Below are 26196 nucleotides of genomic sequence, written 5' to 3'. Positions count from 1 at the left end.
CTGCCAAGTTCTTTTAATACTACGCAATCAAAATTCTTCTTCAATATGGATCTAATCATGCCTCTGCAGTGTTCCGTCATTTCCTTGTGCTTTTATCTCATCACGCATCGACACTGCTCCGGGTTTTCCTTGCGCTTTTAATATGACATATATATATAAAGTAAGAAATTTAGAACTAATTTTTCACAAAGACCAAAAATTGAAATTCATAATTATTAAATTTCAAATAAATGCAGCAAAGAATTTTAAAAAATGTTAAAACCAGAACTTTTAAACAAGCAATACCCTCATTCAAAAAATTAATGAAATTTAAAGACAAAAGAACATAACAGAAGAAGAATTCGATCAACTTCAATGCCAATTTGTCAGGGGGGAGCAACATTGAAATTAATTAAAGTAGCTTTTCTATAAAATTCCTTGCTTTTCTGTATCCAGAATTAGCTGATGAACCATTTCAATGTATGTTTATTATAATAATTCACCCAAAAATTCTGGCCTTTTTCCAAAGCAAGGAAAAAACAAAGTAAATTCTAATTAGAAGCTTGTACTTTAAATAAAGATAATTCTATTTTATTTAATGACTATTATTAGCAATGACATTCACATGTCTCAGCTGCGATATGTGAAAACTGTGCATTAAAAACCGAATTTGTCATAAACTTTGTGCATAGCGCACGTGCTGAATGGTTAATGGGATTTGGGGGATATTATTTTAAATTGTTGAATTACCTGAAGTCATGTGTTCTATCACAGGTTACTTATTTAATATACATATATCATTATGTATATTAAATAAGATTAATATTAATAATATATACATATATCATTATGTATCATATGGTCCATTAAATTTCAGCTTCATGATAACATCATTCATATTAGACCAGGAAATATTCTATTGCAATCAGTTGGTCATATTGTGATCTCCAGCTGCCATGTATCATTCAGATATTTCTTAGCTCTTCTTGTACATAATTTCACTTCATAATATTAATGCATTCGTGGCTTCACAGAAAAATTAGTGTTGCTTGTCTGTGAAAGCCAAATTGAATCCCTTTACTTTTCAAATTGTCAGCAAATAGAAAGATGACTATGGTTAACAATAAAAGTGCACATAAAGACAATTTCAGTTAGAGTTCTGCACTGTTTGTGTGATCTTTTTGTCATATTTTTTTTAACCTTTTTTGGAGGGCTAGGGGTCAATTACAGATAAAGATTATCTTTCAGATTCTGAATTTTAAATTTACACGTTCAGTATTGTATTTTTGGAGAAAGAGGTTTAAAGTTTAGCATTAATTTATTTAGTATAAAATTAATATGCCATTTTTATGACTGTACATTTATTCTATAATTAAAAAGGTTTTGAGTGAAATATGACTTAGTTTTTTTGCATATGTGTAATAAATATAGTTATTTCCCTTTTTTTACCCCTACCCCCACCCACCAAAAAAAAAAAAAATACTGTACTTTCTATTCTAAAATTAAAAAGAAAAATTCTATTTATGCTTATGGTTTAAAAAAAAACTTCTTTTTGATGCACATTTCTGAAATATATGGCTTTGAGTTAAGGGCTAGCAATTAATTGATGTCTTTATCCATTTATTGCATTATCGTGTAGTCATAAAATTAAGAAATTGGAAAATTTTTTATAATTAAAACGAGAAGGTGCGCACATGTATGTATAACATGTGTTATTTGTATCTATAGTTCTTAAGTATAAATTTTATGATGATTAGAACAAAACTGGATAATAATTATTCAGAGTGGTGTTAATATTTGAAGTCAGAATTTATAATCTCACTAGACTTTTTTATTTTTTCAATTTAGAAGAGAATCTTTATCAGTGTTTAGCATTATTGATTATTAATTTTGGATGTTCAACTAGTATCACAAAATTGGTAACTGAAAAGTTATTATTTAAAGGATAACAGTAAATATGTGTGGTCTGCATGACTTAATTGACAGATTATAGATCTCATTCCATTCATTGTTTTGCCAGATAATGATAGTTTTCTATTACTACATAATGATAATTTTTCATTTTAAAAGTATTAAATCTGCAAATAAAAAGTCATATGATGTATTTTCACAGGAAATATATGTATACGCAACACAATAAAATTGCAGGCCATTCAGAGAAAAAGAAAACTGTATAATCAGGATGTTTTTCCTCTAGGCCAACCATATATAGACGAGTGAATATTATTTTGTTATATTAAAACAAAATCTACATTTAAGCATTTTTTCCCCCTAATTTCTATTAACAAAATGTAAGCAGTCTTATTTCAACAAATCTGAGCATAAAAAGAATCCATTTTATACAACTAAGCCCTAAAACTAAATAAATGTCTCCTGTGATTGAAAATCAGTTTTTAAATAAGACTACCACAGACCTTAAAAATAAAGTGTATAAGAATATGCTTTGAGTGCGAAACTATAGTTCAGTAACTATAGATTTGAAAGTACAGTTTTACTTATCTCTAACTGAATATGAACTGTACAAATAACTTACTTCAGAAATACTTAAAAGAATCTCTGCTGCAAATACAATTTTCCTGGCGGGAAGAGCTGTTTAAAATCCAGCTTTCTCAAATTAAGAACTAAATTACTTCTTTATAAGAGTCTTATCTGTACTGACTTATGTCTTATCTGTACTGACTTATGTCCATGACTTATGTGTCGAAAGTTTGGGTGCTGAGTTTACGTGATGAGGAAGCTTTGGGGACTTTTGAGAGAAGGAGTTTGCATTGCATACTTGATGAGATCTATGTGAAGGGATTGTGAAGAAAAATATCTAATTTAGAGCTATAATAAATCTGTAGACAACCTCATGTTGTAAAATTCTTCAAACTACAGAGACTTAAATGGGCTGGTTATCTGGCCAGAATGCATGAAGCTTGCTGTCATAAGAAAATCTCTCTGGCAAAACCCATGGAACCAGACCTTGGGGTGGACTGCTGGGAGATGGATGAATTATGTTGAAAATGACCTAAACATTCTAAAAGTCAAAAACTGGAACACAGTTGCCAAAAGCAGAGATGCCTAGAGAAGACTTTGGGAGAAAGCTAGGGCTCATCCTGGGATGTTGAACCGTTGAAGAAAAGAAAGTTTTTAAATAATTTAAAATCTGTAAATGAAAGTATGTGCATATGATGCATTTTCATAGGAAATACAGTAGGGGCCATTTAATGTGATCACGTTTGTCCATGGCTATTTTGATAGCATTAAATAATGACAAAAAATATCCTTCAAAATAACAATGGAATTAAACTAATTTAATATAAATATAACCAAAAATATCTGAATAGTTACTTTTACAGCATTTTAATCGTGAAAATTCAAAAATTTATTTATGAACTGTTTATAATGTCTTTATTGCAAAAGTTTATGAACTTTTCATAAGGTTTCTGAAAATTATTTGACCTCTGATTGTAATACTCTTAGCACATCCTTCATTTGAAGAGAACGTGCCAATATAAAATTTAAAAGTAGGCAAAAGAGCAACCTTAATTTTGCATTAATGTTTTGAGAATTTTTTTGCTTCTGAAAAAGAGGGTCCATTGTTTGATCGCCCTTAAAATTGATACTGTTATTTGAAATCTGTGTCATACAAATTTTGTTTTTAACCTGATTTTAAATTGTTGAATAAAATCAAAACCAAGCTTAGTGGTGACTTTTTCTCTTGCACTTGGCAATTTTTATAATCTATTTTACTCTTATTTAGCAATTTTAGTTAAGTTTGAAATGTGTTATATAATATTTTAATTATATTAACCAAATTGTTGATCATAAGCAATGTATTTTCCATGTTTCTCATTTACAAGCAGGCTAGACTCAGCAATTCAGTAACAATATCTAAATGATAACATTACGATCACATTAGCTATTTTAATGTTGCTCAAAATAATCGATTCTGTGTATGAATTTGAATTATTATACAGTTTCTGTAGGATTGTATTGCAGCAGAACAGTATTTTGTAAAATCTTCACTGTTATATCATTTTTTTAAAAAAAAATCTCAGTACTTTTAATATAGCAGACCTGCTTATGGAATATTTGTAACAATTTATTTCATTTATAAATATTAAATGCTCCATATAATGATGGTTTTAATATTTCTGTCCAAAATAAAAGTATTTTTCATAAGTGAAAAAATCGTATTTTTATTTCAGCGAATCTGGGCAAGATGTGTAAACAGTGAAGCAGTTTTAAGAGCATCGGGTAAAACAGCACCTGGAAATGGCATGGGTAGGAGCGGTCGTGGAGGCTCTGTAGACAGGGGAAGAGGACGAGGTACTGTAATGCTTTCATTTTTCTTTCTTAGATTTAGACATAGTGGAATATTTAAAATAACTTTCTGTTGTATTTGTTTTTTAAGGAATGGCTAAAATAAATATTAAGATGTAAAAGATTTTATTTTAAATTTGTACAAAGTTAAGAATTGGAAGGTTATCATAAAATTTTGAATTTATATTTAAATGGAAAGCGTTATTAACAGTCTACTTAGCGGGAGCTGAGATAATATGCTTTTTCTTCCTGTTCTGTTTATCTGCTGACTACTTGGAAGCAAAAATTACACTTTTTGATGGTTTTTGAGTATTCCTTTTTTGGTATTTGCGTATTAATTGATACATGCCTGTCCATCACCAAAAATACACTAAGCATCAAAATTAAGGGATAACGAAAAAACATATACTAACCAATACCATTAGCCAATGCTGTAATTATCTATGTTAATTAACTAATTAATTAACTGTTAATCTATGTTAATTGAACACAAAATTCATTTAATTTATTTAATTTAACAAAAAAAAATATACTAACCAATACCATTAGCCAATGCTGTAATTATCTATGTTAATTAACTAATTAATTAACTGTTAATCTATGTTAATTGAACACAAAATTGCACTTCCATGCAAATGTTAGAATTGGATATATGCAAATTCGGTGATTGACAATGTGGTAAGCAATGGATGCATGTTGGAATTCTGACCTGTAGCATTGTTTAAAGTGAATGCGGTTTCTGAGAGTGATCAGTATTTATGGCTCAAAGGCTTCATTTAAGTTAAAGTGGCGAATAATTGGTAGAATCAAGGGGAGTCGAACACAAATGGCGGTTGTACAAGATTTGAATGTCTTTCAGAGTGTCATATCAAAGAGTTTTAAGTCACTTTTTAAGTACTAGATCAGTTGATAGACAGCCTGGTCAAGGATGAGCAAGATCAACAAATGCATCAGCACCATCTTACTCACCTGGCTTGAACTGATTCTGTATGTGTGGGATGCTTTAGTATGCCAAATTTTAGAATACCAAATTCCTCCCTAGCCCTTCCGAGAGCTGAAAAGTGCACTTTAGAAGAATGGTATGCAATTTCATAAGACTTCATGAACACTTTGGTAAAGTCTATGAAATCAAGATGCAAGGTTTACGTATCTCAGATGACCATATACTATATTAATTTTTTTTTCAACAAGAAGTGACTTAATTTTTTCATCATTTCTCAATTTCCATGAATTTGGTTTAAATTTCAGTATTTTGCAAATATTCAACTGCCAAACATTGTAATTTATGTTAACTAATGCTTTTGTACAAATTTCTATTAATTATTTTTCATTAACTATCAGTTAAGTTTTATTTCTATCATTATCCTCTAATTTTGATGACAAGTGTGCCCTTGCTTGTGAATCATGTAAGCATTCGGCAACCATAGAAAGCTGTTCCAGATACTTCTAGTAGTATGAGATTTGGGAGGGAGAGCTAAGAGAGAATGGCTTTATTATTATTATTATTATTATTATTATTATTTTCAATATCAGCTTCAGATAAAAAAAAAGCAAATGCATGTCTACTTTGCATCATTTTTTCGTAACATTTTCCTTACAGAAAATTCTTACGACAACATTTGCTTGTATTAATTTTTAATGCATCTTGTGTAATGTCTGTGTGAGATTTGTCAAAGAATAAAGTCATACATTATTCCATAGCATACTATTCTGCCCCCCCAAAAAATCACCTATTATACATTTTTGTTAATTAACCCTCTTAAGTAACAAGGCCGTATATATACGGCCTAGAATATTCTTTGTGATATCTGTAAGAACGTATATATACGTGCATATTAAAATATGTCAAAGAAATTAAGGCAATACAGCAAAAGTACACAAATCCAAGTATGTAATACCAGCAGCATACCTGCCAACTTTTACGAATTTTTCGTAATTTTTACGAAAATGCGTTTGTCTTTACGATTTTACGATCGTAATCCATTTTTTACGATTTTTTTCCTTTTTCAAGTGTTTTCACTGATTTTTGTCGAAATTTTAGAATTTTTCGCCATTTCAGCGATTTTCGCCAATTGCATCGTGTTTTACCGCCAACTACCGACTACTTTGAATCCAGTAACCTGCGGTTTCTCACAACTCGCCGCTTAACCAGCCAATCCAATGCGCTGAACTTGTTTGTCCCTCTCTTTTCTTTGGGGGCGCCAGATTATTTTTTTCGTGTTCGCTTCAGCAGCAAGGGAATTACTCATCTCGGACTGAGCGAGAGTGGATTGTCGCATTCTGTTTTTTTTTTTTTTTTCTTTGCACGCGCTGCGAATTTTCTTAGTACGTCGTTGTTACGAAATGAGTTAAAAAAAACCGTATTCTCAATATTTTCGGCCAGCCTACAATTTCCAACAATTAAAGAATCCTTCAAAGGAAATAACTATGCATTTTGCAACGTGTGCGTGTGTGACTTCATAATAAGTCACGGTGAAAGAAGCGACATTGTGAAGCACGTTAAGTCTAAAAAGCATGAAGTTAATGCTTCGGCTTCGACAACGTCAAAGAAAGTGGATGATTTTTTTTTTTCAAATTCGGCTACAAATTCGGATGCCAATGTCATTTTGGCAGAGTGTTTGTTTACTGCATTCCTCATCGAACACAACGTGCCGCTAAGCGCTGCCAATCACGCCGGTCAACTTTTCAGTTGGATGTTTCCCGACTCCAAGATTGCTCGGAAATATGCTTGTGCTCGCACAAAAACATCTTCTATTGTGAACGAAATTGCTTGCGATGCACAAAGTAAAACGATAGCTGCACTCCAGAATTCAGCATTTTCGGTGTCAATCGATGGCAGCAACAACAGCGATTGGAAGCTTTACCCCATCGTTGTCACATATTTCTGTGATGTTTCTGATGAAATGAAAACTCATCTTTTGCGTCTTCCATTGTAAAATGGAGACGCTACGGGGGAAAATATTGCCTCCTTGGTAATTAAAGAGTTGAAACAACTTAACATCCCAATATCAAACTGCATTTCATTTGGTGCAGATAATGCTCATGTCATGGTGAGTGACAAAAAGGGTGTAGCCTCTTTCCTCAAAAAAAAACAAAATGAATTAACTGTTATTGGATGCCCATGCCACTTAATTAATGTGGCAGCAGAAAAAGCTTTTAAATGCTGAAGTGGCAAATTTGAAACAAATTGAAAATTCATCTTTTGAAAAGATTTGTTTTTTTATTGATAAAGTTCCATTTTTGTTAACAGTTAAAGAAAATGAATGCCATAATGATGCTTTAGATGAACTACAGAACCAATTTTCTGCTGCACAGTTTGAAGACTTTGCCAGTTCTGGAGAAGATACACTTGATGGCCTCGTTGGTACCTTAAAAAGAGCTGATGGAACACCAAAATATGATAGACTAGCAATAGTTTTATGTGCTGTTCTCGTAATTCCACACAGTAATGCTGAGTGCAAGAGAGTCTTCAGTGTTGTGAACTACAAAACAAAACTATGTTTCGTTCTTCAATTTCACCCAAAACTCTAGAAAACATTTTAATTGCTAAATGTTATGAGGAAACTAATTGTTATGACAGGAAATTTTCCAAAGAATTTTTGGCTAAAGCCAAAAAATGCACTCTAAATTCATTGCAATAATTTTTTTGTGTAACATTAAGTTCTTGTTTTATGTTTCCTAATAAATTTTTTAGTTACTACTTAATTGAGTTTTTCTAATGTAAGTACAATTTTTTTTTCTATTTGTATAAATTGTTATTTTTTTAATATCAAAGCATGATATTAATTCTTCGTGTTCTTCTGAATTTTGGAGAAATCTTCTGAATTTGGGGGAGAAATCTGCTGAATTTTTATCTTTAGAGGTTGGCAGGTATGCAGCAGAGTTTTTACAATAAAATAATAATAAAAAAAAATGTTCTCATGGTAGTTTTGGGAAATTGTGCTTTCTTAGCGAAAACCCTGGCCGCTGAGAGGGTTAAGTAATAATGATGAAGTGTTAAAGTAAAAGCTGAGAATATGTTGGAGAAGTTATTTTCTTTCTTATTTAACAGAGTTCCTATCAAAGCATACTCTGTAGACAATAACAATCTGTTTCATGTTATTTTAATTGTGATTGGCTAAAATTACATGCAAGAAATCAAAAAACCTCTTTCATTGATCTGCTGACATTTAAAATATATTTCATTACCAGAAGCCAGCAACTGTTTGTTGATGATATACCAATTAGTACACAAGTACACTTTTTTGAAACACTTATTTACTTCAGTTATTTGAAAGGTTTTTTTTGGTAATGCAGTTAGTTAAATGCTCTCTTTAATGTTTTGTAAGGAAGTGATGTTTGTTAGAATTTCATATTAATATTTATGTTCAATGAAATAAAAACTGCAACCATAGTTCCTGATTACTTAGTAGTTAATCTTGTGTTTAATGAAATAAAATCTGCTACCATAGTTTCTGATTATTTAGTAGGTAATCTTTCTCAAGTTTGTTTTTAGTCTGTTTCAAAAGCTAATTTTGTCTGTATTAGTGTTATAAAAGTAAGTATTGTAATTTTTTTTAATGAATAGATTTTTGGGTTGTAGTTTAAGGCTGAATAAAATGGAAGCAGACTTTAGATTGTACCAGTTTCAAATGAATGATATCTTCTAATAAAGGTATGTATAAAACTGGAATTTTTATGCAGTCCCTGGTTAAAAAATTTTAGTGTGAAAAATATTTTTCATAATAAGAATGCTTCAACAAAAGTCACTTATTCTCACATGGTCAAGATTATGAGAAATTATTTGAAGTAGACACATTTTTAAGTGCTGGTAAGTCATTCAAAAGCCTTTTCTTTATGTTTTAACAATCTCTGTATATAAGATATATGTAGCTTTCCTCATATGTGATGTAATACAAGGCAGTTTATCTTAAAAAGTCCTTCACAAAGCTGCTCTTTTTAATAGGCAGATAGCTTTAATGTGCTTTAATAGAGTTGTGTAATTTGATGCAATCTATTGAACTTTTCAGATATTGCTGCAGAAAGCTTTAAGTTTTTTTATTTAGATATATTAAATGTACTTTTAAAGCTATTAATTTATGATTTTCAGATTATCACTGATTTGTAGAAGTATGTTTTAATCCGAAATCACTGTTCTTTTCTCCACTCCTAAATCACTGTTCTTTTCTCAACACTTTATATATTAGAACTAATGGGATCAAAATGTTTTACTGATTTATTTTTTATCCCTTTAAAACAATTTGGGAACTTCTATTTTTATCCTTGTATCCTTTTGTTAGCCATATCTAAAAGTGTTGCATGTAAGAAAATCTGAAAATTTGTACACATAATAAGCCAAAAGTAGTTTTACATATTCTAAGTTACCTTTTATAATAGATTAATATTCAAATTAATGAGTTGGTTTTTGTAAAAATGTTGCCAAATCTAATCTATCTAAATTGCATTTATTTATAAGTAGTATCTAGAGAAAAATTAAAGTTCATTTGTCTAATTTTCAAAGTGTTTCTGTATTATGCATTCATTTTAACTTGACTGAGTGATGCAACCTATTTGAATGTAAATTTTACTTTTTAGGACGTGGTGGTTATTATCAAAGAGGTTTAACATATGAAGACTCGGAAGATGGTCCACCATCAAGTTATTCACGTCCAAAGCCTATTGAACGAAGTCAGAGTGCCAATGAGAAAGATCAACGATGGGATGACAGGTTAGTAGCTTGTATACTTTTTAATTTTTATTTTTGGTGATGCTGTTTGTTGTATTCACATGGTTAATATATGTAATATTCATTTTTCTAATCATTGCCACGTGAAGTTCTATGATTTAGTTATTCAAGAATACTGTTAAGTTTTAATGTTTATTGAAGATTGGTAGATATTTAATCTCTGTACTGAAACTAATGTGGTAATTATGTTAGGAATTTTTGCCTTGATTGCATAAAAATCCATAGTTTTTCATGAAAATGTTACGCTCTATAGTAATTTATTGATTATTTGCATAAACAGCAGCACCTAAGAGACTGGGCATCTGTTCAATAGATAATGAGAAGTTTGGGTGTGAAGCCATGGTTGTGGATTGCTCAAGTCTTCTTATTATCAGAACTGAATTCATGGATTCCATTTTGCTGAACAATATTCTAGAGAGATTCATCTAAGTTTAAAAGTGGTTACATTGGAGATCTCTTAAATGGCTTTTGATGGGTGTTTTTCATATGATGCTTGGGTATTGATGAGGGAGTGTACTATAGTGTTGAAATAAACTACCTTTTTCAAGATATATGGAGCTTATGTAAGGATATGTTTGTTACCACAAAGTAGAAACTTCTCTAAAGGCATCGGGATCTAAAGTCTTGCAAGAAAGCTTCATTCATCATGACTAAGTTATTATTGCATTGCGGCAGACCACACAAAAATAAGAAATTCGTGTGTGGGGCTTCCCTCACAAGTTGAAGTCTTTGAGTTGTTACAAGGTGTGAGATGACAGGTTCTGACATTTCAGAAGCAATAATTCATTTAATTACTGCTCCACTTGACATTACAAGAATCAAAACTTTATGACCGGTGTGAAAGGACTTTTGTGATCTACACCTTGTCTGTCACCAAAGCCTCTCGATTTTATGGAAGCTAAAAGACCAATGATCCTGTTTCTATTCTGATATTGTTTCAGTTGCAACAAATTGGAAATTGGGAAATACAGCTAAAAAAATTAAGACATCATAACTTATTCAGTCTGCAGACTGTTTTAGATAAGACAAAAACTCAGAATACTCTTAAACTTTAGAGAGATTCTTGCCGCCATCAAGATCCTCACATAATGAGAATAATAATAATTTCTGTACCTCAATGTTGTTATATATTGTAATTCAACTTCTCATAGATTTAATTAAATGTGTTTTTGTTCTATGTGCAGTAAGTAATACACAACCTTAACAAACACAAACAACACCAGTTACCACATGGAGTCATGCCATCACCCCGGTGGTGCCCTTTCAGATCTAACAGGAACACACACCTCCTCTACTCACCCACCTGAGGAAAACTGACAAACCGCATCACTCTTGCTATCCACGGTGCCTCACTCCGTAAATGTTTGACGGGCCCAGCTAGCCATGCACAACTAATGGAGCTGAGCAGCCCACAAATGCAATGATCAATTACATCAATACAGGGCTCAAAATATTGTGACAAGTCATCCCTCTTTATTGTGTGCAGTACTCCATACATCACAGTGTTTGAGCTGTAACAAGGAATGAGATGACAGGCTTTGGCATTGCAAAAGCAATATTTCATTGAGTTAAGCTCCACTTGACACATTACAAGAATCATAACTTTACTATCAGTGTCAAGAGATTTTAGTGATCTGCACTGTGTCTGTTACCAAAGCCTCTCGATTTCAGGGAGGCTGACAAACCAATGATCCTGTTTCTCTTTTGATATTGTTTGAACTATAACACATCAGATGATGCAAAATACAAAAAAAAAAAAAAAAAAAAAAAAAAAAATCAAGGGTGTGACTAATTTAGACTGCAAATTGTTTTAGACAAGGCAGAAACTCAGAATGCTCTTAAACTCTTCCCTAGAGAGACTTGTCTTTAGCAAGATCCTCACATAATGAGGACAGTAACTGACAATAATAGTTTCTGTGTCTTCAGTGTTGTTATGTATTGTAATGCAACTTCTCATATATTTATATTAAATGTATTCTTGTTCTATATGCAGTTTGTAATCAGCAGCTTTAAGGACTGTAACCAACACCAATTACCACATGGAGTCATGCCATCAATGCAGCATATCACCATCAACCCACATTGAACATAGCCATCTTGGGTAGAGTGGATGAAAAGTTTTGTGCGGTCAATGTTATATCAGTATTCTCCTATCAGATATGTAGAGCAGAAAACTGAATTCATCTGACCATGCAAAACAGCTGCAAAATGTTCGCTTTTGATGTTCTGAAAGTTAGGGTGTGTTGAGTAATATACATTTGATGTTATATGGGAGTTAAGATGCAATTTTATATACTGTATGATCACTGACATTATGTATACCTCAGGCACTGACATTTATGTATGTGACTTATATCGCTAACACCTTCACGCCGACTGTCACGTCTATGTGCCAGCAACGAACACACTCACCTCCCGGCTGACACGCAGGCATGCCAGAGCATTTTCCCGTTTACTACCGACTGTCACGTATTTCTGCAAGTGTCCTAGGACGTTTTAGAAACTATAATTTCTGCCACAAGATGGCACTGTATGTCCATATGGTTTCAGATACATGTACATTAGACCTTCTACTCGAAATGAGAGAAGCATGACTCACGTACACGTGTTTTTGATTATATAAACAAACGGGGAACTAAATGTTTCCGAATGGCGTGATTTATGAGGTCTCTTTAAATCGCACATGGTAGTTGTTTATTGTAAGTAGAAGTTTTATATGCGCTAAAGCGTTGAGTATTTCGGTTTGCAGTTCAGTTTTTAGAAAATAATTAGATCTTGTTAGACGTGAATTCTTTCTGTTTTTACTGTTGCAATGTCGAAGCGTCGAAAATGTTTAACAGAGCACGAAATAGCAGAAATGATGCAAAATATTTCAGATATTGATTCTGATATTCTGATATTGATTCTGAAAGATTAACTGAAAGACATTTTCCAAAACTTTGTTCAGAAGAGACTGATAAGAAAATGAGACGACGATGCTTCGTTTGTTCACATTCCCGGAAAATCCTCCAAAACGGCAAATGAGTTATTACGAGTGCAAGGAATGTAACGTAGGACTGTGTGTTGATCCCTGTTTTCAAATTTTTCATACAAAAAGAGAATTTTAAGTAATATATTTAGTTTTCAAATGTATAATGTTAAAAGTCATAAAATGGTGAGTAATTAAAATAAAATGTGTAGAATATGCATTTAAATAAGAAATAAGGTAATTAAAGTATATATATAAAAATATGTATAAAGCATAAGCCGTTTAAATACTCTATAGAGCATTATTAAACAATGCGTTGATACTTCGGAAATTTCATGGATTTAGGCTTAGTAGCAAAAAAGCCCCCGGCCCTGGAGAGACGCTTGCGTAAGACACTGCTGGCCTCCGCGATAAGTGCGTGTTTTCGCTACCCGGCTCAAAAGGGTTAATGATTGGTAACTGCCATTTAAACTTACTTGGTACTGTAATATCCATTGATAATATATTATTGGTAGACTTTTATTGTGGTTAGTGAGGAGAACTATTAGTTGTTACCACTTAACAGATAGAATGCCTCACCTGTCTTGTTGTGACATGATGAAATTGCCACAATTATCTGTTTTTATCTATTGCAATACATTTTGAGAAATGGTAGATTATAATTTGTGTTTGATTTGGACATTCAGTTTGCTCAAAGTGCTAGCATACCTTGTTATTGCTGCTTTAAATCTTTTGTTCATTCAGAATATTTCTTCTGTGGGTGTATTTATGTACATTTTATAAGCACTCTTACTGATGCCTTGTAAGTAGACTAATAATATACTGCTTTCATCTGCGAATGGAGTAGAAAAGGAAAAGCTGTACTTTTTTTGACTTGGTGTGCAATTTTGATTTTAAATAAATATGCATATTTTTTTTATGGTAGAAAATGTTTCAGTACCTGGTGAGATTTTTGTATTGAAATATTGAAGATCTTAGACCGAGTAAGCTATTTTAGCAGGGTTCGTAGCAGTCTTTACAAGTTCTTATAAGTCCTTTATATTTGAAAATAAAATATAAAGTCTCTTAGGTGCTTACTTTTTCTTTAAAGCCCTTATTTTTTTGGTTTTTAGTGTTTATTTTTTGCTTTTAGTGCTTTTTTTTAATCCTTTTTTTTTTAATGAATGCGCATTTTTTCCCGGTACCAAAGCCGAAACTAAATAAACAACTAAGCAATTTCTCGTCTTCTGATTTCAGAAATGTGCCTCTTTAAATTACTTTGCTTGGAATATATGTTAAGGGAAAACTGTTATGCAATGAAAAATTAGAAAATGTTCAGAATTTTGATTTAAGTTAAATTATTTAAATATTAATATGAGTGGAAAAATAAATTGTATTTATTATTAGGTGCCAGCTTATTATTAGTTATTTTCTATGTTTTGAACTGAAATTTCATCACTAAATCTTGTAATATAGTTTAGTTCTGCATAGTTTTTTTTCTCTCATTGTAAACTAATTCTGTAAATTGAACTTTCATTTAAAATTTAAAAAAAAAAAAAGTTAAATGTTTTCCATGGTTGAGGTAATGCTTATTCTCTTAATAAATATTGCATTGCTCATATTTTAAATTACAAGTCTAATTTTTAAGGTTATGCAGTTTTGTATAATGTAATTAGACAGGTGCTTATTTTTTCCTTAAAATGTGCTTGAAAAGTGCTTATAGGTGCTTGTTTTTTAACTAAAATGTATCTACGAACCCTGTTTAGTGATGCAAATTAATAATTTGTTTCTTACTAATTCGTACAAATTGTATAATTTCTAAAAGTTATTGAGTATGTAACTTGTGACTTGAGACATTAGTAATATTTTTTAGTGCAAAAGTGCTTCAAAAAATTGACATATGTATTTTTAATATTCATAAATGAGGTGTTTATTGATGTTATTTATTTTAAAATCATTTATTCATTACTTGATGGAAATTTAAGTTTTAAAACTTAGTTTTTCCTATGATCCTAGCATGTTTTATTAATTTTTAGCCGTATCGATTTCTTTCTTCTTTCCTCATTAACATCAGAATTATTTTTTAGTAATCAAGCTTTTGATTTCTATTCTTGTTAAGTATCCTTATGTTCCTTTTCTGCATTTTAGGGACCGCCGATTTGATCGAACATTCTCAGGTACTTTTATTTTTTAATAGTCTTAATAAAAGAATTCTAACTTCTTAAGAAATTTTACTTGTAAGAATTGCATTTGCCTTTATGAAGTAAGTGCTTCCATTTGAAGGTCGAGGTTCAGGGCTAGATGACAATGCAGGGAAGCCAGATTTAATCCGAGGTGGTAGTGACTACTGGCGGAAGTATGATAAAGATGATGATGGGGATTGGCGCTCTTCTGGGCTTCGTAATTCTGATAAATTAGGTAATGAATACAAACATGTATTATGTAATAATAGTGTGTAAATGGAATTGAAAAAAACTTTCGTGTGTCTATCAAGTGTGTGGCACAGTTCATGAGTAATTTGTATTGTTGATATTTACAGGGATTGGACAAAAATATGGAAACACCTTTAAAAAAACATGTTTGTTTGCTTAATATGATGTAGGAAACCCGTTGGCATCCAAAGCAGCTTGCAGTCTTCTCGGAATGGATAAATACAGTTCCTGTATATTTGCCAAGGGAATATTATACCATTCTTCCTGCAAAACAGTGGCAAGTTCAGATAACGATGTTGGCGGTGGATAACGAGAACGCACTTTCCGTTCCAATGTAGACCACAAAGGTTCGATAATATTCAGGTCTGGTGACTGTGGTGGCCAGGGGAGATGGGACAACTCATCCTCGTGCTCAGAAAACCAGTCCTGGACATGAGCTGTGTGAACAGGGGCTTTGTCGTCTTGGAAGACACCATCACCATCGGGGAACAAAGTTTGTACCATGGGATGAACTTGATCGGCCAAAATGTTCACATAAGTCTTGGCAGTCATGTGCCCTGACACAGTTATCATGGGGCTAGCAGAGAACCACGATATGGCTGCCCAAACCATAACAGAACCCCCGCCATGTTTCACTCTTGGCAACAAGCAGTCTGTATTATAGGCTTGAGATGGCGTTCTCCAGACGTAAACTCGGCCAGAAGTGGGAAACAGTGTGAAAGAAGACTCGTCAGACCATATTACTCGCTTCCACTGCTCTATAATCCAGGCTTTATGACTTAAACACCACCTTTTCCTGTTACGGGCATTAGCATCACTGATGAGTGGCTTCTCAATTGCAGCACGGCCAGCAATTCCCTGTTTATGAAGCTCCCTTCTAATTGTTTTGGTACTCGTAGGGTTTGGTAACACAACATTCATTTCATCAGTAACTTTTGCAGCTGTGGTCTTCTTAGTTTTCATCACAATTGCCCTTAATGATCGTCTGTCATAATCGCTCAAGACACACTTTCGTCCGCACTGTGATTTAGCAGATGATGATTTTCCGCTTTTCAAATATGCGGAATAAATCTTCGATACCGTACCTCTTGAAACACTAAACACCTCGGCTACCTTGCTTACGGAAGCACCTACCATACGTGCTCCAACAATTTGCCTACGTTCGAAGTCTGTTAACTCTGACATAATGCTATGACAACCTCACATAACGGTACTCCCGACAACAACTGAACTGTTTAGCACATTTACGAAGTTGTATAGGTGGCGTCAGTAGTCAAAAACGCCAGCGCCACCTACATATTTCATTAAAATCAATCTTTCTTTTCAAACATGCATTTCACTAGGTGTTTCCATATTTTTGTCCATCCACTGTACTTTATAATTGGGAAACAATATGCAGCTACTTGCCCTTTGTAAGTATATGTACTTAATTTTAAAAAAAGTGTAGTAAATTGTTGATACAATATTATTTTTAGTAAAATGTAATGAAAGTAATGAAACTATTCTGTAAAAATGTGAATGTGAATGTAGGCATACATTTTGCATACATTTACAATATATTGCAGTCTTGAATATAGTATGATTATTAAAATCCAAGCCAAGTAGATTTAAGTTAAAATAACATGCTGAATAAATATTAATTTAAAAGTCGTTTGTGAAACCATCAAAACTAGTCGTGTGAAAATTTGCAAATGCAACACTAATTTTTGTTGTTTGACTTCTAAATTAACAAGTAGATTATTTAACACTGGTGTTAAATGTGGATGATTATTAAATCTTGGTAGTTGCATTTCTTAATAAATATACAATGGGTGATTGGACTGACTGCTCTCATGTTTTTTTAATTTTCTGTATCAGTCAGAAAGAGTTAAAAGATATGGATGCCTTCAAATACTTTTTCTTGTTTGATTTATAAAACACATTAAAAATAATCTGAATTAAAATAAATGTATATGTATTTTTCTAAGTATGCAAAAGAAGGGGAAGAGGGATTATCTAGCAATGCTGAAAGGAATGCATGATTTGATTTTTTTTTTTTTTTTTTTTTTTTTTTTTTATAAATTTTTAAATAATATGCTTTGGATTGTGTGTACCATATTAGCAGCAGGTGTTACTGTTTCATTATCAGTAAGCTCTATTAGTGTATTTACTTGTATGTAATGTGAAATCTTTTGCTGCATGCGATTCAGAGTACGAAGTTATGAGTCTAATGTTTTACTGTTTTATTCTTTCAGCAGCTTTAAAGTTAAGAAATATCTACTTTTTATCCCAAAAGGGTGTTACCCCAAAAAGGCTATTAATTTCGTTTTGGCATTATGTGTTGGTTCACTGTAAAAGTCTGAATCACTTTTCAAATTGTTGCCACCAAATATTAGAGCCCTGCATTACATTTAAAGAAATTAAATAATAGAAAATTTGCATGAATGCTTGTATGTTTCTCGCATTGTGAAAAAAACAATAGCGCTTATGCATGAGGTTTCTTAGCATTTCTTACTGGTGTTGGTAGCATAGCAATGCAAAGATGTTACAATGTCTAATAGTATTTTGCGTCAAATAACTTTGAATGTCTGTATCATTTTTCAAATTCTGTTTTGATCCCTCGCGAAAACACTGCCCCTTTGGGCATAATATAAAATATGAAAACTTTCAGATTTGTTATTATTATTTTAAGAAATATGTGGTAAATAGGTTTCCCTAGTGGAATGTAATTGAAGATGTCGTGAGAAAATTTCTTGTAGCTTGTGATAAGTGTATCTAAGAACATTGCAATCAAAATAAAAAAGCTGTTAGCAAAACATAATGTCTGTGGCTCATGACTTTGTAGCTGAAAATTGCTCAGTTTTGCCAGAAGGTTAAAGAACTTTTGCTTTCTTTATTAAGCTGAACATAGAAATAAGGAGTGTTTATCGTGCCATTATATTTGTAATTTATTTTGTGTCAAAAAATATGAAGAGCAGTCCCAGAATGAATGCATAATTTATGTTATTTTAGTCAATGTGTTAACTTATGCTTTTGGCTTGCAGAAAAAAAAAAAAAAAAAATATATATATATATATATATATTTCATCCGTATGTTTTGTTTATTATAATCATTCATACTTTTCTATTATTTGAACCGGCTTCAGAAATGGATGTATGTGTGTATATGTGCATGCATGCATGTACGTACATATACATGCATATACACACACATTCCTGAATGCGGTTCTGATAACAGAACAATGCCTAATCATCCTATTTATTCAGACGTTTATTTATTGGCAGATAATTTTTTTACCTCTTTATCTAAAGGGGGAAGAGGATCCTGGAGAAATTCAGAAAAAGACCGACGAGATATTTTAGATCGAAATTCTCAAAATCGTAACATCAATGGAATTGTTAAAGGTGGTAGTCAAAATCCCCCACAAAAAACAGGCAGTCATCATTCTTGGAAAGATGATGGGCAAGGTAACTATAATTTGAATAAGCAGTATTTCTGACAAATTACATACTGTGATTAATTCCCAGTCCTGCCACATACTGCTATTTGTTTTTGTGCTTTGAATGTGAAATAATATCGTGGAATCAAATTGCAAAATTGCATAGTAATTTTGTATAATTTTCTTTCTTCCTAATTTTCATATTTTAAAAAGTATTCTTTCAAGGGCAAAGAAATTACATGAAAGAATAACTCTTTTTATTATATAAAGTGTTAAATTCATTTTGGGAAATATATGAGGTATGTGATATTTAAAACTGAGTTTAGTTGATCTATATGATATCTGTTAGTGATTTGACCGCTAAAAATTTAAATCTGTATTTCCTAATAAAAAAGTAAGTGCTTGTAAAACATTAAATTATTTAAAAGTTTATAATTTTTTTTTTTTTTTTTTTTTTACCTTTTTAAAATTATTTCCTGAAAGTTACAAAACCAGTACTTGTGCTTATGAACTTTTTTAAATTATCATAAAAGTGCTTATGCTTTTATGACAGTGAAATACCAGTTAATTGTAAATTGTGCATTCATATGCATTTTTAATACATTGCAGAAGATATTAAAATTTATCAATTATAATTATTTTTGAAGGTAATAGTTTGCCTGAATGGAGTGTTGATGAAGCAAGTGAACCAGACGTTGTTGGTACATTTGATTCAAGTGGTGCATTTTTGGAAACAAAAGTATGTATGTACGAAATGATATTTTGATATGATATAAAATAAAGAATCATATTTTTTACTAATGTTTATTTTATTCTAGGTCCCAGAGAATACTTCTTTGGATGAAATATATGTCTCAGATGAAGCTGATGAAGGGACATTGAAAGTAATTTTTTAGAAGCATATGATTAATTAATTACCTTAGTCTAAAGTGTGATTGATATTATATAATGGAATTGGAATTAAAGATAATAAAAGGTGTGATGGCCTTTTAAATAAATGCTTGATTTGCACACGTGAAAAATAGTTTTGAATTTTCAAAAATATTAATATTTAATTTTAGGTTAAAAGTTTGTCAAATGTAAGGTAGGTTGTTGAAAAAAATTAATTAAGGAATTAATACCTCTCTCCCTATTTATGAGATAACAATTCGAAACCTTTTATTTTTTAATACTATCAAATGTTTGTTTGTTTAGCAATGTTTGAAGATGATTTTTATATCATGATTTGCTCTTAATTGGAACTTATATTTGAATGTTTTATCTGAGTAATAAGAGGTCACCAAAAACATGGCCGAGTCAAAATAAATTTTCATGAGATCTCATCATTTTGAGTACTCTCATTATTAAGTGATAATTATCTAGAACTACTGATTTCTGGTTCAGTTGATAAGAACAGTCTCTTTTCAAGTCTTGGATGAAGTCATTATATAGTGATGTATTTAAAAGTTAATGCTTAGAAATACAATTAGATGCATATACTTGATTTAATTCCATTTTTATTGATATCTTTTATTGTAAAAAAAGTCATGTAATACAGGGTGCACTAATAGAATTGGCAAAAATTTAAACAAATTTCGGTTTGTACTCCATCCACTCACGTATGCCATACATTCCTTTGATGTGTAGGCCAGAGCTAAAGGCATAAGATCAAGCTAAACACAGAATGAGGAGCTCCTGTTTCTTTGAAAACAAATCTTGGTTGCAAACCAAATTTTGTATGAAAACAGATGACTATAGTCAAGCTCAGCTGTGCCAGCACCCATGGCTGGGAAAACTCGAGTGCTCAAGGATAAGATTTTTGCCATAACACCTGATAAATATCCCAGTTCACCTGACGTGCAGTTCTTTTGACTCATAAATATATGGTTTTATTGAAAGAATTAATAGTAAGACAGCCTGGGAAAACTGAGGCAAAGAATCAGTTAGAAGTTTGTCTTCTGAAGTTATAAATTACACACTTTCTTCTTTCTGAGGTCATCTGGAGGCTGTGATTGATACTGAAGACAGCATCATTGGATAAGTTCCATCTATAAAAAATTTCTTTGCTCTTAATTCTGAAATTTTTATAAATACTTCAAATTATAACTTTAGAAAGGTAAATATATTTTCCACACTAGTTTTGTTTACGCATCTTGTATATATGTGATGAGATTTATTCATTTTCTATATAAGCATTTATGATACCAGAAAAATAGCTGTTGAAAATTTACCATGTTGTAATATAGGTAACTAACATCTCTTAATCTGTTCTCTTTTTTTAATCTGAAAAGTATATTCCATTTTCTAACTATGTTGATATTTTATTTGGATAAAGAAAAATATAGATGAAGAATGTATGCTGTACTCTTTCTAAGTATGTTACATTTGTTTAAAATACATGAATAATCTTTTTTCAGAATAGCCCGGAAGCATCTAAGAGTAGCTCAAAGAAACTACAGAAAAAATCTTCAAATTCTACAAGCAAGCAGACTCCAGCAAAACGAAATTCACAATCTGTGAATACTGAAGAAACTGTTGTAGAAAAACATCCTCATCAGCCTGTGTCTGAGTCATGTAAAAATATTTCCAAACCCCCTGTAAAAAGTTCAGCTGAAATATTCACAGATAATGTGATAAAAACTGGTGTGAGCGTGGAACAAGTAAAAAAAGTCCCTGTTTACATCCCTGTTACCTCGCCAAATGTGCCTGATGATATTGTAAAAAGTACAAATAGTAATAGTACTGTTGTGAATAATGTGAGAATACCAGATGTCCCAGTACCATCCTCTGGGATTGCTGAAGAAGATACATTTGCTCATCATAAAAAAGCCACAGAAAATATGGTGGCACAGTGGACAGAAGAGGTGATACATTCTTTATATTTGCTTTCTACTTTAAATTAATTATCAATGTGATATAAATATTCAAAGCTCAAGAATTCTGAAATATTGAGTAGTTATGGGACTGCTTAATTTGCTCGATGAATACGAGCCAGTTTCCCTTAAAATGTCTTCCATGAAGCTATCCCCATAACTATAATCTTATTTTGCAAATTATATACTATATATATATATATATATTCCTTATTTCACATATTTTTACAGTTGTCATAATATAAACTGCCACAGTTAGTGACGTTTAATGAGTGTGCATGTGCGTGAAATGAAACATTTTGACCCACATATTTTAAGGTCTAATAGTGTATTTGCTTTTGTGTATTGTATTAACTATATGGGATTGTAAAGTAATTTAAAAATTTGAGCATTTAAGCATTTATTTTTTCCTGAGAAAGTGCCCACCAGCGGCCGAGCGGTAACGTCGCTGAACCCTGGTTGTTCGGTCTGAGGTTCGAATCCCGCGAACGGGCTGGCTGCATGGGCGTTTTCGTGGTTTTCCCCATGTGTAACGTGTATATGAGCCAGTTTCCCTTAGAAAGTCCTCCACGAAGGCATCCCTCCCTTAAGGCAGATAGCCCTCGAGTGCTTTGCAGTAATCTAATAAAACCCAACCAACCAAATTTTTCCTGAGAAAATATACATAATAGAAATGTTCTGCAGATGTTAACATTCTAAAGATAGGGCTCAGTCTGTATCCTAAATCAAACTTGTGTTATGTGTGAGAAATACTAGTTGGTAATCACATAAAAAGATAAAGTTCTACAGATGTTAACATTCAAAAGATGGAACATGCCAGTTGATATCCTAAATAAAACCCATGCTGTCTGTGTGAAATGCTATTTAGTGTTAATAAAAAGAGAATGTTCTGCAGATGTTAACATTCTAAAGATGGAACGTGCAATAGGTGTTTTTTATAAAGGGAGACTTTCTCAAGAAACGGGGATTTTTTTTTTTTTTTTTTTTTTTTTTTCCTTTTGTAGCTGGTGAACCAAATGAGATATGGATTCAAATTCAGAATATGCAAATTTTTTTGAGAGCAACTCCACTTTCAGTATTTTACAATACACATTATTGTCATTTCACATAAAATGCTTGTTGGTATTTCTTGTAGGCAGTGTACATTTTATTATATCAATGTACAGATAACAAAAGGTAATAATAAATTACAAAATTAGGTATGTGTGTGTGTTGTCATCCAACACACAATTTGCTATGTGTTTTGTTGTATGAATTGTGTCCAATAAATCCATAATTTTTTTAGATATTGGGATTAGTTGTTTGTTAATATTAATGAATGTATTTTAATGAACAATTTAGTTTCTTTTTAAAGTAATCAGTATCATAAAAGATTGTTTAAGTATTTATGAAGTTTAAGAATTCACTTACTATCAATGTATTTCATGTTGTTATAAAGAACATACTTCTGTCTCCTGTCAGTCTGATTAGAAATGTTCATTACCAAGTAATGTCAGACATGTTAGCATGTTACCTCTGGATTCTCTTCTGATTTCTCAATAATCAGTCAGATTCTATTCGATTTACTTTACTGAAGATGACGCTTAGTGTGTCTCATCTTCAGTACTGCAGTTCCAACTTCAACTTGTGCATAATAGCTGAAATGTCTTTCAGCATTTGCCTTGTTGTTAATGCTGAAATTCCTAGCACGGAAGCTTTTAAATAGCTTTGACTAATATGTACTGGTTCTTATTTTATTAAATATTTCACATATGTTTTATATATATATATGGCAGTTATTATTGCTTTACTGTTATTTTCAGATAAAAATGTGTGACGTGTTTCTTTATGATCTATCACCTGTGCATATATGTAAATATATTCATATATATTTACCATATTGAAAACTTTCTGCATATCCACACTCCACAAAAATAAGAAAACTCATTGGTGACTTCATGAATTGACAAAAAACATATACTTGGGTATCTTTGTGATTCCTAGGTACTGTTCTATTCTTATTTTGAAGTCCACACTTTCCTTATAATTTATTAATAACCACAAAAAATATGCATTTGGAAAGCCTTGCATATGTTCTAATCGGCCTATGAGCAAGTAAATTGAGCAAGTCAAAGGCAAGGTCCACAGTATGCATGCAGCTCTTGGCTCATTTCTCTGAGGCCCAATCCAAAAAATTAGAAAAAAATGTAAAACTATAATATATTAATAAAAATTGCAAATATAGAGGCATATATATAACATCGGACTCTTAAAAAGGATTCTTGCGGGGTTCGTATAATCCTTAAAAGTCCTTAGGTTTTTTGGAATCAATTTTTGGTCCTTGAAATTTCATAATTTTTACCAAAATCGGCAGCAGGTTCTTATTTTTAATCATCTGAAATTTCTGTCTGTTTTCACAACTGCCATTTTGAGTGTGAATTATCATTTTGGAAGAATATTTTTGGTGATTCACTGATAAATATGATTATCTTTTTAATGAGTTCATGAATTGTTTTTTCAGGGCAAAAAGTGAAGAAGCATTTTGAAATTATTTAATTTTTTCTGATGAAGAACACTTAATTTAATTATTTGTAGCTAACTGCTCGCACTTAAAAGTTATCTTTCCATATTAAAGTGAGTTATTGCCTTTCATGAAACCTTTACTGTGGTCAGAAGATATAGCACAAAAATGTAAAATTTATTTTTTGCATTTAGTGAGACTTAAAATCATACAAAACAATTAACCGCCTCTGGTGCGTTAGTGACTTATTTGGAACCTTAAACTATTTTAACTGGGTTAGAACCCCAGGAACTCTGCAAAAAGCTACGACACTGACTGCATCAAACAGAACGCAACTAACTTTCAAAACTTGCCAACCGTGCCTGCATCAGGCTTTTAGGTTTGTTCTGATCAGCGGGTCTCTCTCAACAGCTGATATTCTGTTACAAATCATACTGATTATGATTTTGCTTCTTATTTTAACTTATGCCATTTAACATAAAATCTACCTGCTATTTACTAAAGCTCTAGACTGAACAAGTACGTGACAAAATGAAACATAAAAGAAAAAATTAACATAAAGCCGACTCTTAGTAAGATGTAAATAAAATCTCACTAATCTTTCATATATGTCCAAGTTATTACAAGTGTAAAATATTTAATACTTGATAAATTTTATAAAGTTCATTTTGTTCTTAAATTTGTTTTATAATTATGTTTAATAATAATGCATCTTGTTTATGAATCTGTTTTATTCTTAGGATGGTATTACAAAAATGATGTTCAGGGCGTAGATAATTTCTTTATTTGAATTTATTCAGTTCCCATTTCCTGATTGGTCCTTAACTTTTCTCATTAATGGTTCTTAAGGGTACTTAATTTGCATGTGCAGTAATGCGTATGAAACCTATCTTGAGATGGTGCCCTTACAAAAATAATTTCTCAACTGATGTTCAGAGAAGCTCAACCCAGTTACAGATGGAATTAACTGGAAACAGTTTACCCAAATTTTACAAATACTTGCCAGAGCAGGTCTTTCTAAGGTCACAAATTTGCATTGTACATGATTTCTATGTTCGTAACTCTGAGGACATCTTTTCTTATTTATGAGTGCAAGTATCTGCACAAATTTGAAAGCTGGTTGCTGAAAAAAAGATGCCAAGTGTGAGGTAGAGAAACAGTTTTGTCTGGTTACTAAATTTCCTAAATAAAAAAAAATTAACTGCAATGTTAGGTAAGATTTTATGTATTTACTCACTTTTTCCCACACCGCATAATTGCTCACTGGTGACTATTTGGCCCTCTTGAGATTATTCAGTCTGACATGCCTGGTGTAAAGCCGCATGTGTACTAAAAAATGCATGCATAGTTATAGTTGCTCAAATAAATGAAAATACACCAAAAACATGGCAGTTCTACTAAATGGTAAAATAGGCATGAATAATAAAAAAATGCCATGGTGTAAATTAAGATTAAGAAAAAATTGTTTTACTATTTCACTGGCAAAGTAGTTGTTGCAGGGTGATACATACAACTTTTGGATCTAATCCTTTGTAGAACAACATATATCAAACACATTCCTCTTGAAAAAAACATGTGGCAATTTGATATTTCCAATGCGAAGATTCGATTTCATCATCAGCTCATTTCAAATGTTTTAAAATTTTTCTAAACATTAGAAATAGATAACTTAGTACCAATAAACAAAGAATTAAATAAAAGGACATAGTTTAAAATGTTTTTTTGTTGACAGTACTTATCTCAATACCTGCAAACACTTTCTGATTTTCAGGGAGACTATGTTTTTTCATCATATCTTCTCTCTTTTTTGGTAGATCACTTAATCTCCTATTTTTAATTTTTAGCATTTACTAAGGAAAATATTTTCCAACTATAAAAAAAAAATATATATATATATATTGAACTGTTGAAACTTAAATTATGCAAATTACATTTTTCTACTGCTGTTAATTTTCAGCATAATTTTTCTCATTAATTTTATTTGATCTGAGTTGTCTTAATCTACTATTGATATTTGTAGAACTTTTTATAGAT

The 26196-nt window shown here is 31.6% G+C and overlaps 1 protein-coding gene across 6 annotated transcripts in view; it reads left to right on the top strand.

The window, feature by feature from the left end:
• The window catches only part of Gyf (GIGYF family protein Gyf), a 95847-nt gene that overhangs the window by 12858 nt on the left and 56793 nt on the right, over positions 1-26196 (top strand). For 4 of the 6 annotated variants that reach the window (XM_035364844.2, XM_035364842.2, XM_035364843.2 and 1 more), the window contains 8 exons: positions 4173-4293; positions 9862-9994; positions 15108-15136; positions 15243-15377; positions 18656-18838; positions 19458-19549; positions 19629-19694; positions 21207-21653. In XM_035364844.2, coding sequence (XP_035220735.1) covers positions 4173-4293; positions 9862-9994; positions 15108-15136; positions 15243-15377; positions 18656-18838; positions 19458-19549; positions 19629-19694; positions 21207-21653 — 1206 coding nt within the window. The remainder of the gene's footprint in view (positions 1-4172; positions 4294-9861; positions 9995-15107; positions 15137-15242; positions 15378-18655; positions 18839-19457; positions 19550-19628; positions 19695-21206; positions 21654-26196) is intronic. The other 2 variants (XM_085812129.1, XM_035364845.2) reach the window with 1 other exon arrangement.

Source organism: Stegodyphus dumicola, chromosome 2 (assembly GCF_044657685.1).
Source record: "Stegodyphus dumicola isolate Sdum_Otavi_A_Nest chromosome 2, ASM4465768v1".
In the NCBI taxonomy this organism is placed as follows: domain Eukaryota; kingdom Metazoa; phylum Arthropoda; class Arachnida; order Araneae; family Eresidae; genus Stegodyphus; species Stegodyphus dumicola.
Note: the sequence above shows the minus strand (reverse complement) of the source record. Positions and strands in the feature narration are given on the sequence as shown.